The following is a 16,483-nucleotide window of genomic DNA, read 5'->3' as shown; positions in this document are numbered from 1 at the left end:
TAGGCCTTTCTTTTGATGTATCACTTGACGGATTTGGAGAACTTTTTTGAAAATGCATTATTTTTAGGCAAGGGGTAACCTTGATTTTTTCTCGACATTCTTAAAAAAATAGATTTGTAATTTTTTTTTACCAAAACTTGTTTCGAGACCTCGATGCTGTAAAAAAATATCTACAACGCGTCTAAAACGCTTCCAAAACGCGTCTTAAACTCGTCCAAAACGCATCAGTAACGCGTCAGAAACTCGTCAAAAACGCGTCAGAAACGCGTTCAAAACGCGCCAGATACGCTTACAAAACACGTCCAAAACGCGTCCGAAACGCTTCCAAAACGCGTCTGAAACGCGTCCAAAACGCGTCTGAAACGCGTCCAAAACGCGTCCGAAACTCGTCTAAAACGCGTCAGAAACGCCTCTAAAACGCGTCCGAAACGCGTCCAATACGCGTCCAAAACGCTTCCGTAACGCGTCTTAATCAGACAGAAACGCGTCTAAAACGCCTCCAAAACGCTTCTTAAACGCGTCAGAAACGCATCTAAAACGCAACCGAAACGCGTCCAAAACGCGTCAGAAACTCGTCCAAAACGCGTCAGAAACGCGTCTAAAACACTTCCAAAACGCGTCAGAAACGCGTCTAGAACGCCTCTAAAACGCGTTCAAAACGCGTACGAAACGTTAAAAACGCGTACGAAACGCGTCCAAAGCGCGTCCAAAACGCGTCCGAAGCGCGTCCAAAACACGTCCAAAACGCGTCAGTAAAAAGTGCACCTATCAGCCATTTCAGGCTTATCCATTTTCTACCGGACACCCTGTATAAGACGATACATGAAGAATGTTCAAAACTTTCATTACTGTTATCAGTTCGTCTTATCTATACTCTTCGTCTTATAAGATCTAAATACTTTTAATATAAACTACGAACTTGAGACTTTTACGGCCAATTTCTTCACATAAGTCCTAAGTGAGCTTAGTACCCGGTCTAGCTAGACCAGGTCCTAGCACTAGTACTCGGTCCTAAGGAAAAGTTAGGACCTGAGCATTTCTTCACATTTATAGGACCTGATCTAAGTTCACAACGCGGTCCTAAGAATTAATAAGTATAAAACTGGTCTAACTGTCATTCTGACAATATTTTGATGTTTGAAATAATTAATTTTGATATTTAAGGGAAGTTTGCAAAATAAATATAGATAAAAAGTAAAAAAAATAATAAAAAGATTATTGAACAATAAAAAAAGAATGTGGTGAAACTTTACAAGAAATCAACAAGCAAAGAAATTCGATTTGCTTATCAAGAAATGTCACAGTCAAGAATGAAAATGCTGAGATACAGGATACCAAAAACGCAGAAGTTGATAAATAAGCACTCGAGGTATAAACGGGTCCCTAACCTTAATGCAAAAGTTTCAGACAGACATTTGTAACTTCATATGTATGTAAAAAATATATGTTAATAAAAAGAATAATTAAAAAAAAATGCAGTCTAGTTATGATCTTTTTTTTTTTACTAATATCCGACTTTTAGAAAGATCGAACAAAGTCGCTATATTTTTTTGGTACTTCTACCTACATCAAGAAGTGTTCTTTTGTCCATTCTTCAGTTCCGGCATTGAATTTACCATTTTAGGTGTTTTTTGTAAAATAAAAAAAAATCATTTAAATCAACAAAAACGCACTTTTCAAGAGAAACAACAAGATGTTAAAAAAATCTGTCAGATATCTTTTAAAAAATCTGAAATCCATTGCTTTTATTTAAGTACTAACCGCTAGACTACCGATTTTCAGGTCCTAACTTATACCGAGTCCTAACTAATACTCGGTACCAACTTGACAGTTCTAAGGCTTAGTACTTTTGTGAAGAAATCACTTGGTACCCGATTTGAGTACTAACGATTGGTATAATAACCAGGTACTAGCTAATTTTGAGGACCTAGCTAGGACCAAGTCCTAACTAGTACTCGGTCCTAAATTGACAGTTCTAGGGCTTAGTACTTGAGTGAAGAAATGAGTTGATACCGATTTGAGTACTAACTTTAGGACTAGGACCGGTGCTAACGCTAGGACTATGTGAAGAAATCGGCCGTTAATCTGTTTACTTAGAATTACCAAATCAATTTATATATTTGAACACGATTTGTATTTACAAAGATTTTTAATGGTAAGTGTTATATATACAAATCATCATCAGGATCCTCTTCGTCGAAATCATCATCCTTATCTGGAGTATAAATGATGTTTCCACCACCACTTCCCTCAGTTTCGCTAGTTCTATAAAGAAATCATAATTTAGTAAAAACACCTGTGAAGTTATTTTAAATTTTTTTAAATATATGTACTTCTCATAAGGCATTTTAAGAGCATTCCTTGCAATTAGTTCATCTTCTTCCAACTCAATTTTAAAGGTACCTAGTTGTTCTGGCTTAACAGCTACTTGTTCAACTTTATTAATTGCTTTTTTGATGGCTTCCACTTGAAAACTATCTTTGGTTCTAGTAAAAGTATAGTTCTGAAATAAAAACAAGTTAAATCGCAATTCCTAATAAATCAGAGATGAGTTTGCTATCAAATGAAAATTGGCGTTGTTTGTTATAAATTCATTTTAAATAAACATTATCTTAAACACCCAAAACAAATGCTTTCATGGCTAAAGCAAAAAACATATTTTTTAAAGATTTTGCCTGGCGCAGTTTTTGTCAAGGATCATAAAATGTATGGGTTTTCTGGCAATCTTATTAATTCTACTTTGTTGATAATTGTTTTCACTATGTAAGATAAATATTTTTCGATGAAAATTGTCCTCAAAGTCAAAAAGTATCATGGATAAGAAAAAATGAACAGCCTTTAAAAACTAATATCTGCGATATTTACATTTTTTTAAACACAGTTATAGAGAATATCGTTTGTCTTAAAAATAAAGAGCTTTATCAAGTATCTGCAGTTAGTTTTCACAATGATATTATCATATCAGGCAAACCAAAGTAAGCGTTTTCCTATATCATCGCTAAGTGGTATTAATTTGGCAGATAGAGTGTTACTGTAAAACATTTTTTCTTAGAATATAACCAAAAATCACATCATCAGTAAAATACCTTTCATTTGATATCAATATGATTTTTCTACGTACAGCTTGTTTCAAATCAAAAGCCGTGACTCTGAGTTCATTTTCTTTTATTTTTATTATTGTCCGCGGATATGGAATGATGCAGCCCAGGAGACTTGCCTCCCTCTTTCTGAGGTTAACCCAGCGAATCTCCTAGACGGATTAAGTAATTAAAAAAGCGATATCCAGAACTATTTTTGTATTATTTTATCGTTATTTTTAAAAAAGTTGAGCGGCGTCATAAAAGCTTTCTTCCAGTGAGCGAATGAGTTTTTTTTTATTTTTGCTCAATTTTTCATGGGACTTTGATTTGAAACGACCTGGGGGTCAATTCCCGATCTGTGAAACTGTGAAGTGATACGTTTTATCACGTTTTCATAATATAATCGATAAATTTGTAACGATGCCTATAAGAACTGGTTTCATTCTTTAAAAAAATGTTTAAATCTTTCCGATATCTCTTTTACTGCCCAAGGTATTTAAAATTTAAATAGCGGTCTTTGAATCAGAAACAATACCGGCCAACCAAATTAAACTTTTTTGCCACAAGAACCAAAATATACTTTTCTGAAGGTTTTTGGGTTGTTGAACTCGAATCCGGAATCAGAAAAATTCTATTAGCCTTCGTTCTTGAAATATTACCGTTATAAAGTGCAAAAAAAGTTTTTTTTTTTATTAACGGTTATATTTCAAGAACGGAGGCTAATAGAATTTTTCTGGTTGCGGATTCGAGTTCAGTAACCCAAACACCTTCAGAAAAGTATATTTTGGTTCTTGTGGCAAAAATTCGGTGACCAGAGACTTTAAACTTTAGATTAAGTTTAGTTTCTCTTTGGCTTATTAACTGAAACTTAAGATATCTCGAGCAATAAAAGAGATATCGCGAAATTATAAACAGTTTTTGAAAGAAGAATATCTGTTGTTATGATCACCATTACAAATTTGTTTATAATGAATTACCCCACCTATAAAACATAACCTCGAAAACAGCCAAAATGACGTTTTTTAGCATTTTATAACGGTAATATTTAAAAAACAGAGGCCAATCAAATTTTTCTTTATTCAGATTCGGATTCAGCACTCCAAAAACTACTACAAAAGTATATTTTGGTTCTTGTGGCAAAAAAAAAGTTAAATTTTGTTGACCAGTGTTATTTGAAATATCGATTTTGAGAGACTCTCCCATGAACGATTTTAAAAATATTTCACATACATAACAAGCCCAACGCCACCGTCCTTTCATTTGATACCAAACTCATATCTGTACACGGGGAGCCGAAAATTGGCCTTTCCTTTTTCAAAAACAAACCTTATTTGTAACTGCACCTCCAGGTTTACGAGTTAAAATGGACAGAGTATCTTTTGTTTCAATATAAAGTATATGGTCAGCCATATACTCAAGGCATGCTATTGTAAATGTCTCGAATGCATGCACTTTTGAAGCCCACACATAAATTTGTTTGATATTACGATTTAATTTGAGTTGATGGATAAATTGAAATAATTCCGATTTCTTTGGATTATAAAGAAGTAAATCACTTAGAGGAGGAAGAATGACATTGAGTTTATTTTCACTATCGCAGCAATCTTCTAGGAATGTTTGATAGTTATTTTCTTCGCAATTCGCATCTCTTTTTGGATTGAATAATTTAATTGAATCACTTTGGCCTTGTTCTTTGAGAAATCCATTAATTGTTGGCAGGGCGATTTTTTCTTGTCCATTGCTATCTGAAAGGGCGGTTGTGTTAAGAAACAAATAACTGGTGATAATAAGTTATCTATTTACCAACAATAAGAACAAATTTTTGAGATGATATTAGATTTGATAACATTTTTTTGGTTGATTTTTTGTTCAATATTCACGAAATTTTGTTCCTTTGTTTATTATTTGTTTTGAAACATGTAACCAGCTGATTTTTTTATGCACATGGCTCAAAATGTCAAGTGTCAAAAAAAAATTTATAAATTTATGATTGTGAATTAATTGCGTTCACAAAATTGGTTGTTGGAAAAATATTTATTAAGGCTATGTGTACATGTGAAATTTTTTTCTTTGGAATAGAGCCAAACGAAATATTTCCGGAAATTTACCAAAAAAGAGTTTTCATAGCAAGTTTTCATTGATTTCGTTTGATTATCTCTGATACGTCAGAGATACTATTAAAGGCTTGGCCACACCGGAGGGTATGCGGTAGCGGTACGGGTAGAGGTAACGGTACTTGTATGAAAAAAAATTCCAAACTGACATATCAACGTTCAGATGTGGAATTCCAATCTGAACGTTGATGTGTCAGTTTGGAATTTTTTTCATACAAGTACCCGTACCGCTACCGCATGTACTCTTCGGTGTGGCCAAGCCTTTACACGTTTTTATATAAAGGCTTGGCCACACCGGAGGGTACGCGGTAGAGGTACAGGTAACGGTACGGGTATTTGTATGGAAAAAATTCCAAACTGACACATCAACGTTCGGGTGTGGAATTTTTTTAATACAAATATCGTTGCCGCTACCCGTACCGCTACCGCGTACCCTCCGGTGTGGCCAAGCCTTAAATGTGGAGTTAATACCTTCTAATCTAATCATACATACAGGTCTAGCACTTCCAAAGTATGCGGTGGAAGCCTAGTACTTAGCTGAAACAAAATTTTTTATAAAAAATTTCGTTAACGAAATCTTGAACGAAAAAATTCGTTTTGCTTTTCGCTTTTCAGTACGCAGCTCTAGCGAAAAATTCGAGAGTTTTCACTGTCCTGTGCATTTTTCTTGATTCCAAGAGCAGTGTTGATGCTTTTTTCATTTTAAATTCATTTAGTTCTTGTGTTAAAAATTATTTTAAACTTATTTGGATTTTTTAAACTTGCGATATAAAGGCTTGGCCACACCGGAGGGTACGCGGTAGCGGTACGGGTAGCGGCAACGATATTTGTATTAAAAAAATTCCACACCCGAACGTTGATGTGTCAGTTTGGAATTTTTTCCATACAAATACCCGTACCGTTACCTGTACCTCTACCTGTAAAAAAGTGGGTCCCGGAAGTCCGTCTGTCTGTCTGTCTGTATAAGGAGCTCAGCCTAAACGGATAGACCGATCAATAGGTGTGTTTTTTATTACAACTGGTCTTAAGGCTTGGCCACACCGGAGGGTACGCGGTAGAGGTACAGCCCAGCAAACGCAGAACTACAGAAAAAACCGGTGAAATATGTACGTAAAAGAAGTACTTCTTTTCCACTGAAAAAAGATAGGAGCCCGGGAAAAAACTCAGTTATATACTTTCTGTATATAAGAATACGTGAAGCAGCTATCTCTTTCTTGCATGCAAGATGAAATAAATTTCCCCTCCATTAATAGTACAGACAAATGTACTTCAAAAGTGCATCAGCGAAGCACTTCTGGAAGTGGTTCTGATGTACATTTTGCAGTACTTTTTTACCTACAGAAAAAAGCACTGAAACTTGTACTTTTAAAGTACTTATTTGGAGCACTTTCATGGGTTTATATCCGTACTGCTAAAATCCATATTTTAATTTCATCTGAAAATAAAAAAATCTTCAAAACAAACAAACAATTCTTTTAAACAACTATTATTTAATATTTTATTGGAAAAACACAAAATAGTTTTTTTTTGAAAACAAAATACATAAAAAAAGATCCTTGGGCACGCCACTGTGGCCTGGCCAGTTGAGAAAAATGAAAAAAAAAAATACTCTGCAGTCTGCACTTTGGTGGTAGTTTTTGTATCTTGTTTTGACTTTTTTTTTCTAAATGCTCAAGGCTGAAGCTGCTGTAAACTCAGTCAATGATGTCTGGAATTGATCGCCACTAAAAGACAGAAAAATCAACAACTTTATAATTTATCAATTTTATAATCAGCATACCTTTATTTTCCAAATCAATTGGTGGTTGTTTTTGTGTCATTTTTTTTCTAAATGCACAAGGCTGAGGCTGTGCATTTTGATGGTGGAAATGGTGGTGGAATTTATGTGGCGTGCCGAAGAATTTGTGCGGTAGATTGTTTTTTTTTTTTTAAATAGTTTTCACAAATAACACTGAGAAGATTTTATTTATTTTTTAAGTTAAATTGTTCTATTTATCTATCAAATGGAGCACAGAAATGTTTTTTTTCTTAACGAATATGTTGCTGCGGCTATCAAGGTTTCACTAGAAAATATAAAATGCAGGAAAAGTCAAATCAATGGCGCGCCGCCAATACAAAAGAGACAAAACTTTGTGCATTGCATACATCGCTCTCTTTTCCTCCCATTTACCAAAGAGTTTATTTTTTTCAGGAGAAACAAAACTACAATATTTTGAGGGGAGAGATTTTGGTAAATAAGGAAACACATACACCTACAAAGTATAGACTTTGTTGGTGGTTGTAATTTCCCCTAAACTACTGAGGTTTGGTTTGCAGGGAGGTAACGGTACGGGTATTTGTATGGAAAAAATTCCAAACTGACACATCAACGTTCGGGTGTGGAATTTTTTTAATACAAATATCGTTGCCGCTACCCGTACCGCTACCGCGTACCCTCCGGTGTGGCCAAGCCTTTAACTGGACAAAAAAACGCAGTCGGGGCTAAGCAATTTACATGTTAAATACAACAACACTTTAGCCCTGTGGGCTTAGTTGTTTAGCCCGGAGATTTCTCTGGGCTTAACTTTTTGAACAGTTTTAAATCTGTGCTACCAAACTAATTTTTTCAGAAATTGTTTAGAATTTGTTTACAAACGTGAAAACTTACGTTTGGAATGATAAAATGTATTTAACTAGGTTTACTAGCATACATTATTGTATTTTTTTTGTAAAACATACCTACATGAAAATAAAGGAAAAACTCGAAAGCGAAAAATATGACAACTCTAAATATTTGTTGTGTCTTGTGTTTTCGGAACATTAAATATACAGTGCTGCCAAGATTTCAGGTTAAGCCCCGATGCGTTTTTTTTGTCCAGTTAAGCCCAGTGGTAATAAAAAACACACCTAATGTCAAACTAGGTATATGTAGCGTTATTTGGCGACTCTCCAGAGGGGTTTTTGGAATTAATTTTTTTGGACCAAAAATAACCCGACTTACAAATTTGCTTCTATAAAGCTTTACAGGTGGTAATGTAGCTCCTGTAAAAGGGATAGTGTTTGTTGGGACGGGACTTGTCATATAACGATTTTAGTAAAATTGAAATTGCTCAAAAACGGCTCCAACGATTTTGTTTGAAAAATTCAAATGTAAGTTTTAAGGCAAGATCTATCTTTTAGTGAAATTTTTTTTTGGAAAATCATTATTAACGGTACCTGCTATAGAACCGTTTTTTTTTTTTTTAAACCCGCCCAACTAACATTTCAGCTTCGGTTAAGGTATTACAAAAGCTACATTTCAGCTTCTTTTAAACTTTAGTAAGGTTGATGGGCATGTAAAAAGGAGAACGTTATACAAGTTTGACCCTCTAGGGTCAATGTGGTTAAATGTAAACAATTTCATGTCTTTTTTTTCTTTCGACTTTAGATTTTTATATGCTTTCACGGAACAACTTTAATGGTATCTTCAAATGCAAATATGAAATGATGGCAATTCTTCTTTATAAATATAAACAAATATTTCCCAAATTGTTTAAATTACTGTCAAATATGGCATGTTTACAAATACCCCACCATGTTTCTGTTTTTTTAGAAATTCGGGGTAAATGTAAACGGTGGTTTAAAATTTAGAAATTCCTCTTTTAAAGGCTTGGCCACACCGGAGGGTACGCGGTAGAGGTACAGGTAACGGTACGGGTATTTGTATGGAAAAAATTCCAAACTGACACATCAACGTTCGGGTGTGGAATTTTTTTAATACAAATATCGTTGCCGCTACCCGTACCGCTACCGCGTACCCTCCGGTGTGGCCAAGCCTTAAGGCTTGGCCACACTGGAGGGTATGCTGTAGCGGTACGGGTAGCGGTGAGGGTACTTGTATGAAAAAAAATCCAAACTGACACATCAACGTTCAGGTGTGGAATTTTTTTAGTACAAATATCGTTACCGCTATACCGCATACCCTCCGGTGTGGCCAAGCCTTTAAGCCTTTAAGGCTTGGCCACACCGGAGGGTACGCGGTAGAGGTACGGGTAACGGTACGGGTACTTGTATGGAAAAAATTCCAAACTGACACATCAACGTTCGGGTGTGGAATTTTTTTAATACAAATATCGTTGCCGATACCCGTACCGCTACCGCGTACCCTCCGGTGTGGCCAAGCCTTTAAGGAGGGTATGCGGTAGCGGTACGGGTAGAGGTAACGGTACCGCATACCCTCCGGTGTGGCCAAGCCTTTATCATATGGATAACAACTTGAAAAACGTTCAAGAAGGTACTTGACAAAAACTTTTTCAAATTCCAATAAAAGTTTTTGTTTTCTTCCTTTGAATCTTTATATAGGCACCCAAAATGCATTGTGAGCAGCTCTGAACGTCATATTTTTTTTTGCATCAAAAACCGATTTTGCAACATCATCCACTGAAATTTATGGTGTTGGCTACTTTAATTGGACTCCGCGGCACTTTAGCAATAGTAATTGACTAAAAATACGTTTTTTTTTTATTAAAACCAATAATTTCAGCAAAAATATATGTTTATATCTACCCCCACAATACGTTGTTTACATTTACCCATTATGAAAAATATTCTGGGGTAAATGTAAACAAAATTTGTTTGTTTCACATAGAATCTACATCAAAATTAAAAACTAAAAAGCATTTGCAAATTATACTGACTTAAGGCTTAACTATATTCACCACTTTTTGAAAAAGTACAAAAGTGAAAATATTTTTTTTCTCGCAAGCGCAATTTTTTTGTAAGAAAAAGTAAACAAAATGTTTTTTGGACAAAAAAATAAGTTTTCTGCATCATTTGTTTTTATTTCCCAGCCCGAAAAACAATACAAAAATGCGTTTGAAAATGTTCACTTTTGTACTTTTTCACTTTTTGAGCCAATGTAGTTAAGGCTTTAATTGAACCTGCAAAAATATTTAATTTTTCTGAAAGACTAACGACTTGTTTGGCACTTTAAACAATTATCTTTCACGGATTTGTACTTATGTAAGCATCAAAGGGATTTAACTGAAGCTTGTTATGAGCCATGTTTTCATTTACCCCTGTTTACATTTACCCACATTGACCCTATAAGAAGTTTAAACGAAGCTTTACCGAAGCTCTACCGAAGCTTGGAGATTTGACAGATAGCTTCGAAAGAGCTTGTATAGCTCTTTAATACATGTCTTATCGAAATTAAAAAAACAACTACAAAAACAAAAAAGAAGAATTCTTTTTTAACTGGTTTTTATTTGATTTTAAATGATGAATTTTATCTTTTGACCTGAAATTATATATATTATTCCATTAGTTTTTAGTATATCTATTGATAATAATTTCAAAAGTATATCATTTTTTTTACCACACCCAGAAAGCGAACTTCGTACCTACTTGGTGGCAGTCCGCCACTCAACCCACTCGGCCATCCTAGTATATTAACTAATAAAATCAAAAACTTAATCAGTTCAAATAGCAGAAATGTCAAAAAAAAAAAATGTCTGAGCAAAATTATTCAATGTCAAAACCGAAAATTGTCCGAGGTAGATTATTATTGTGCTAGTTGGTCGATTTGCTCCGAAATCGCTTATTCGATTTCAACGAAACTTTTTGTGAAGAATCATTTATATAATTTTAATATAAGCCAAAATAAAATTTTGAAAAAAATAATTTTTGGATTTTTAAAAAAAATTTGAAAAATCAAATTTTCGAAAACTGGATATTGAATTTTTTTGAAATTTTGTTTTTAGATTTTAATAAGTGATTTCTACAAAATGGCATACCAATTTTATTTTAAAACTTTTTTCCAGAAAAATACATATTTATAAAAAATTAGTTTTTTTTAAAAAACGGCTCTAAGGATTTTGAAATTTTTTTTCCAAAAATGCATCTTTATATATCAATCAAAACTGCATACTTGTTTTGAGGTTCAATTTGATTTCAGATTTTATTTTATTTTTTTTTTGTACCTGCACCGTCAACATTTTCCAAATTTCTATAATAAAAGTCTTAAAAATTTAAGCAACTTTAACTCTAAGAGCAAAAGTTCGTGCGACCCAGTCGTGCATTTTATTTATTTTGGCTTTTACAGAATACTCGATATTTTTACGTTAGCATTTTCGTTATTGAATTTGGAGACATATAAATTTTTCGCTTCAGCTGCGTACTAGGCTTTAAGGTGGAATTAATTTTCTATCGGAACTACAATTTAGCATGAGCCAGGTACTAGATTTTAATTCGTGAAATTTTCTCATTACCGCTCCAATCAAAGATCCTCTATAAGTAAATAACTCTATTATTGTGAATAGACTTTATTCACCTGTAATGTAACATGGGCTTAAACGTAATTTAAAATAAATTATCAACTATTGTGATCTAGCACACATTTTTGACAGCTAGCCATCAATTATAAAAACAAGTTTGTTAAAATTTTCTCTTTTCCTAGCAAATTTACGAAAATTTAATTTATTTAGAACCATGGTCGATCCAAATCGTAAAATAAATCGTCTTACCGATAAAGACATCGAATTCCTGGACGAGTGTGAAGAAGAATTTGCCTTCCGTTTCACCGATGAAGATGAAGAATTCGTCAAATACTGTTCACAACCTTTGCCGGATCCACCAGTTGTGGCCAACTGGGGTGACAATCGCCCATTCAATCGAAATCAGCACAATAATGGAAGAGGTGGTGGTGGTGGGAATCGCCGCTGGAACAACAATCGCCATCGTCCTTATAATGATCATCGCAGTGGTGGCGGCGGCGGCGGTGACCACCGAAACCACAACCGAGATCATTACCAAAGACGGGACAATAATTGGAACAGAAATAGATAAGATTTTGATATAATTTATTTTTTATATTGATTGTTTTTTATTTGCTCAAAAATGAGAGAAGAAAAAAGAATACTTTTTTTATTAATTAAAATGTTTTGGTCAATCCAAAGCAACAAGAATGGACAAAGAATAAAAGTAAAAAGATGAAAAGAAAATGTTTTTAAAGCTATTTTTTTGTTTTGTGTTTCGATTATTTTCGTGTAATGTATGTGCCGAGCTAGGAAATTCGTCCTAAAAATGCCTGAGGGGAAACCTTTTTCAAAATGTAAGTACTTAATTTATTTTAGAGATATGAGCTGTATTTCTGTGATTACACAGTAGACTCAGTCAGTTCTGCATCCTTGGATGACGATTTAACCGAATTCCCCATTCCAACACCCATAGCATTCAATAGATTCGATGCTGGTCCAGATCCACCCACTTGCGACTTGTAACTGTCCATCATGTTCTTCAAAGTATTCACATTGATGTCGATTGGTTTGAATGACTCAATATCATCAAAGTCATCCTCTCCAGTCGATTTTGGACGTTTTTCATTGCTCTTCTCAAAGGACTTGCCAATTGTCGTCTTGGACAACTCCTTATCCATCTGATTCATGTACGCCTTGATATCAGATTCAATATGCATTTCAGAATTTGTCATTTCTTCGATATTCCTTTCCAAATCCTCCTCATCTTCATAGTCACTCATTTCTGAATTTGATTCCCAATTATCCTCAGGAATCACAAAATCGAGGAAATTCTTAACATGTGTTGAAAAAGCATCTGGATCGAAACTAACCGATTGGTCTGGGGATGGGGCAGTAATTGGATGCTCCTTGACAGCCTTTCTCATTGAAGCATTCTTCCGGATGTTCGATTTCCTCGGAGACACAACAGTTGGAGCATCATCATCAATTCCATCAAATTCTGATTTTCTATCCAAGAAATCCGTAATGTTGGAGGTAAATTCCTTGGCATTCATATCACCGGCAGGTGTAAATAGCTTCTTTGTACCATACTTCTTTGTAAGCATTGTATCAAGCTCCTCAGAAGATATGTCTAACCATGTGTCACTATCACTCCGTGGAAGACTATTCTCATCTTCTCTAAGTTTCTCTGCACTAACAGGATCCAAAGAGTGAAGCATTTGGACGATTTCCTTACCCACCACTGGTCTGATGCGGAATCTCAAGCGATTTGATGTGAAATACAATTTGGCATCCTCCAAAAGCTGATTATACTTTGCTGATCCTTCAAGATTATCCTTGAAATAGCCTTTGGCGATGAGACTTTTCAGATATGCCCGCCAAGCTGAATCATTTTCAAGACTACCATTTTCTTTAGCCTGCGAGGCTAAAATCTCAAAACCACATGCAATTTTCACACCTAACAGGTCCTCCTTATACTCCTCTGGGCTAGTAGCAGCTGCTAGATTCCAACCTGTCCTTCGATCTGGCACATACGAACTGTGCATCAACATTGCATAGAGGCATCGTGTGAACTTGACAGCCGTCCTAACTCTGTCTTCCGGTGGAAAGAATCTCATGGCCCGACAAGCTTTCATATCGATTGGATCACGTTCACAGAAAGCCCTGCATGCGGGTGCAATCAATGAAGGCCTCTGGGCTAAAATTGAAGCCACACCAATTGGAAGGTGAGCGATTTGTGTGTGAATAGTTTCAAGACGATTCTCCTCGGTGAATTCCTTCAAACGTTCATCAATACATTGTTGAATTTCACCAGAAACCCGATAGAGAGTTGGATTTTGTGAGATTTTCGACAGCGCTCCAGAAACTGGCAGAACATTGGCCGAATTCGATGGAGAATTCTGAACCAGAAGCAAGTGACCTTCTGCTATATATACCTGCGAATGTGAACGAAAAGTGAAACAAAATCAGACAACAATAGAAACCCAACCCTAATCAACTTCCGCATGTTGCACATTCACCATTGCCAGGGTCGGACTGGCCATATAACTGACTGGGCGATTGCCACCCGGGCCCTCAGCTATCCAATAGTTACAAAATAAAAATACATAAAGATCATGTAAAAAACAAGTACAAATACAAATTTCAAACAAATAAAAGGGGCCCGTTTAACAAATGCATTCCCTTACTTATATTTATAATTAAATAAGAAGTGAAAAGGTTTGGGGCCCCAGGGGTGTACAATTTTGCATACCTTTGTACCGGAGTAGTGCCCCGGGGCTCCCACGTACATATGCCAGGGCTTCACGCTAGATTGTATTTAGGGAAGAAATCTGCAACATGTTTTCATAAGGAAAGAATGTTGTCAGTTTCAAAAAAAAAAACTCTGAATTTCTGAATGAATGCAACATACATCTAACTTCTAAACTTGGAATTGGATAAGAAACGGTTCACGTTAAAAACGGTTGGAAGTTAAATGCATATTTTCATTTTTGTTAAAATAGAGTTATCGCTAAATTCGGGTCTATTACTATGTAGGCTATTGCCTATTTGAAGTTGCAAGTTCAAAAAAATTTGAAAATCATTATACAGAAAGTTATTCCGCTTTTTAATACAATTTTCAACTAATTGTGAAGAATTTTCAAAATTGAAAAATTAAAAATCAATAAATTCCATACATTTTTTTAGAAAGAAAAATAAAGACAACAAAGGCCCTCAACTAAAATCTTGCCCCGGGGCGGGGTTTAGAAGCCCCCGGGGCCTTTGTATATAAAATCTATAGTAGTATCATGAAGTGAAATTTTTTTAGTTTGTTCGCTACCTGAGTGGTCGCGAGGGCGCTTAGATCGAATTCAATAACGGGAGTAAGGAGATTAGATATACTTTTCTGTTTGAAATTTGACATATTTTTTAGTTCGTTCGTTAGCTTACTATTTTGGTGGCGCTGTTTTTTTTTCATGATAGATTTTATATACAAAGCCCGGGGCTTAGAAGCACTTGATGCAAAAAATCGATTTAGAAGCACCAAAAATCTTGATAAAAGTATACTTTCCTTATCCGAGCCAAAACAAAAATTAAATCTATTGAAGATGAGAAAAATTCTCGAAAACGTTTGTTAAATAAACAACATTTCGTCGGCGTAAAGCAAAATTGTGCTAAGTTCTTAAGAAATCCTATGTACTTAGAACAATTTTGCTTTGCGCCGATGATTTATATGAGTATAAGAAAATATTCTTTATCTATTGTTTATTTAAAGAACTCATATAGTTTCCAAGAAAGTAATTTATTACTTATTCAAATTGTATCTATTGTAAGTTACTTTTTTTTAAGTTCCGTGGAGGAAGCAGCGGCGCGGCCACTTGGGCCCCTTTGCCTCATTCCGACCCTGCACCAATCAAAACAAAGGCAAACAACACACAAAGCCATACAACAGTGGACAGGTCGGCTAACCCTCTAACTTACCCTTTGTTCACATGTATCAGGATTGGCCCACTTTGGCAGGTAATCGGCAGCTTCAATAACAAGAAATTCCCCATCAGCATCGACAACGCGAGCCACAACTCCGGCATGCTCACGTGTAATCTCGTACAGAAGATGCACGATGAACCATTCATCTTGAATATTATCGCCATAATGGCTAATACCATGTAAGTGGGGCGGCAAGGCAACTAGAATAGGTTTTTTTTTTGTATCAAAACGACATAACAACAAAACTATAAATAGGCATAAAAATATAAATGACAGAAAAAAATTATATACCTTGTTTCTCGTTGTTTTCTTCCTCCCGCAGACTTTCGTGGGCTTCGGTGCGAATGGTAAGATTGAATTCATCCTTGTGCCAAATATAGTCTTGTGAGATTTGGTCCACTTGTGATTTGATTTTCTGGAGAAGAATTTCAAGGTGTGTTTCTTCTTCATTGTTGCTGTTATCTTTGTTTGGTGTCGTGGTTGTAGTTGTTGCTGGAGGAGGAGGAGGAAAAATAAAATATTCAACAAAGTCTTCTTCGCGAACAAATTCAAGATTGGCGCTGGTAATAATTGGAGTTGTGGGATTATTGGTTGGGGTACTGCTGGTGCTAGGTGTGGATGACATCTTTGTTTGTTCTTGGAATTCTGTTTGTACAAATTCTTCGAGAGTGAGACACAAAAACAAAAACACAAAAAATTATTATTAATAATTTTTGTTCCGAGAATCGAATGCGTGATGAACGAATGCGGATAAACGATTGAAAAACTACTAAAAATCGAAATGGAATAGGAACAAATGTGATGTTTTTTTTTTGTTGTTGTTGAGGGATTTTGTGGTGACTGTTGGAAATGATAGAGTTGCCATTTGTGTAATAGACTTACTCAGTATTAAGTATCGAAATGTGTTTTTTCTTTATTTTAACACAGCATTTGACTTTGAATATACAAAGGTCATGGTTTATTAATGAAAACATTGAATAATTATATGTTATTTTGTAAATTTTGCAAAGAATTTTTGTATAAAGTTGCATATTCATTTAATACTATAGAATAGAAAGTACTTTTTAACAAAGAAAAGGTTTATTGGCATCTCTTTTCACATTTTGAA

At 35.0% G+C, this 16,483-nt stretch overlaps 3 protein-coding genes across 3 annotated transcripts; 1 reads left to right on the top strand and 2 right to left on the bottom strand.

The window, feature by feature from the left end:
- Positions 1-2,084: 2,084 nt before the first annotated feature.
- Positions 2,085-5,033, bottom strand: LOC129912067 (uncharacterized). Its single transcript, XM_055990171.1, has 4 exons — positions 4,884-5,033; positions 4,407-4,825; positions 2,334-2,503; positions 2,085-2,265 (listed from the first exon to the last, which is right to left on the bottom strand). The coding sequence occupies exons 1-4, from the start codon at positions 4,927-4,929 to the stop codon at positions 2,163-2,165; spliced, it is 738 nt and encodes a 245-aa protein (XP_055846146.1). The 5' UTR covers positions 4,930-5,033; the 3' UTR covers positions 2,085-2,162.
- Positions 5,034-11,473: 6,440 nt separating this feature from the next.
- On the top strand, positions 11,474-12,153 carry LOC129910259 (RNA guanine-N7 methyltransferase activating subunit). Its single transcript, XM_055987559.1, has 2 exons — positions 11,474-11,582; positions 11,638-12,153. Exon 2 carries the CDS (start codon positions 11,642-11,644, stop codon positions 11,996-11,998), a length of 357 nt encoding a protein of 118 aa, XP_055843534.1. The 5' UTR covers positions 11,474-11,582; positions 11,638-11,641; the 3' UTR covers positions 11,999-12,153.
- On the bottom strand, positions 12,012-16,161 carry LOC129910258 (protein ecdysoneless). Its single transcript, XM_055987558.1, has 3 exons — positions 15,667-16,161; positions 15,370-15,575; positions 12,012-13,844 (listed from the first exon to the last, which is right to left on the bottom strand). The coding sequence occupies exons 1-3, from the start codon at positions 15,998-16,000 to the stop codon at positions 12,309-12,311; spliced, it is 2,076 nt and encodes a 691-aa protein (XP_055843533.1). The 5' UTR covers positions 16,001-16,161; the 3' UTR covers positions 12,012-12,308.
- Between the last annotated feature and the right edge of the window lie 322 nt (positions 16,162-16,483).

This window comes from Episyrphus balteatus, chromosome 2 (assembly GCF_945859705.1).
Source record: "Episyrphus balteatus chromosome 2, idEpiBalt1.1, whole genome shotgun sequence".
Classification (NCBI taxonomy): domain Eukaryota; kingdom Metazoa; phylum Arthropoda; class Insecta; order Diptera; family Syrphidae; genus Episyrphus; species Episyrphus balteatus.
This window is presented reverse-complemented; position numbering and strand designations above follow the sequence as displayed.

What these genes read in the sequence shown, in the direction of transcription:
- LOC129910259 (XM_055987559.1), top strand. Translation starts at nt 11,642, where the DNA reads ATGGTCGATCCAAATCGTAAAATAAATCGTCTTACCGATAAAGACATC.
- LOC129910258 (XM_055987558.1), bottom strand. Translation starts at nt 16,000, where the DNA reads ATGTCATCCACACCTAGCACCAGCAGTACCCCAACCAATAATCCCACA. An exon ending in AGAAAACAACGAGAAACAAG is followed by an intron (nt 15,576 to 15,666) that starts GTATATAATTTT and finishes AACCTATTCTAG; the next exon opens with TTGCCTTGCCGCCCCACTTA. An exon ending in CTGATACATGTGAACAAAGG is followed by an intron (nt 13,845 to 15,369) that starts GTAAGTTAGAGG and finishes TCACATTCGCAG; the next exon opens with GTATATATAGCAGAAGGTCA.
- LOC129912067 (XM_055990171.1), bottom strand. Translation starts at nt 4,929, where the DNA reads ATGTTATCAAATCTAATATCATCTCAAAAATTTGTTCTTATTGTTG. An exon ending in AAAATTTGTTCTTATTGTTG is followed by an intron (nt 4,826 to 4,883) that starts GTAAATAGATAA and finishes CCGCCCTTTCAG; the next exon opens with ATAGCAATGGACAAGAAAAA. An exon ending in CTTAAAATGCCTTATGAGAA is followed by an intron (nt 2,266 to 2,333) that starts GTACATATATTT and finishes ATTTCTTTATAG; the next exon opens with AACTAGCGAAACTGAGGGAA.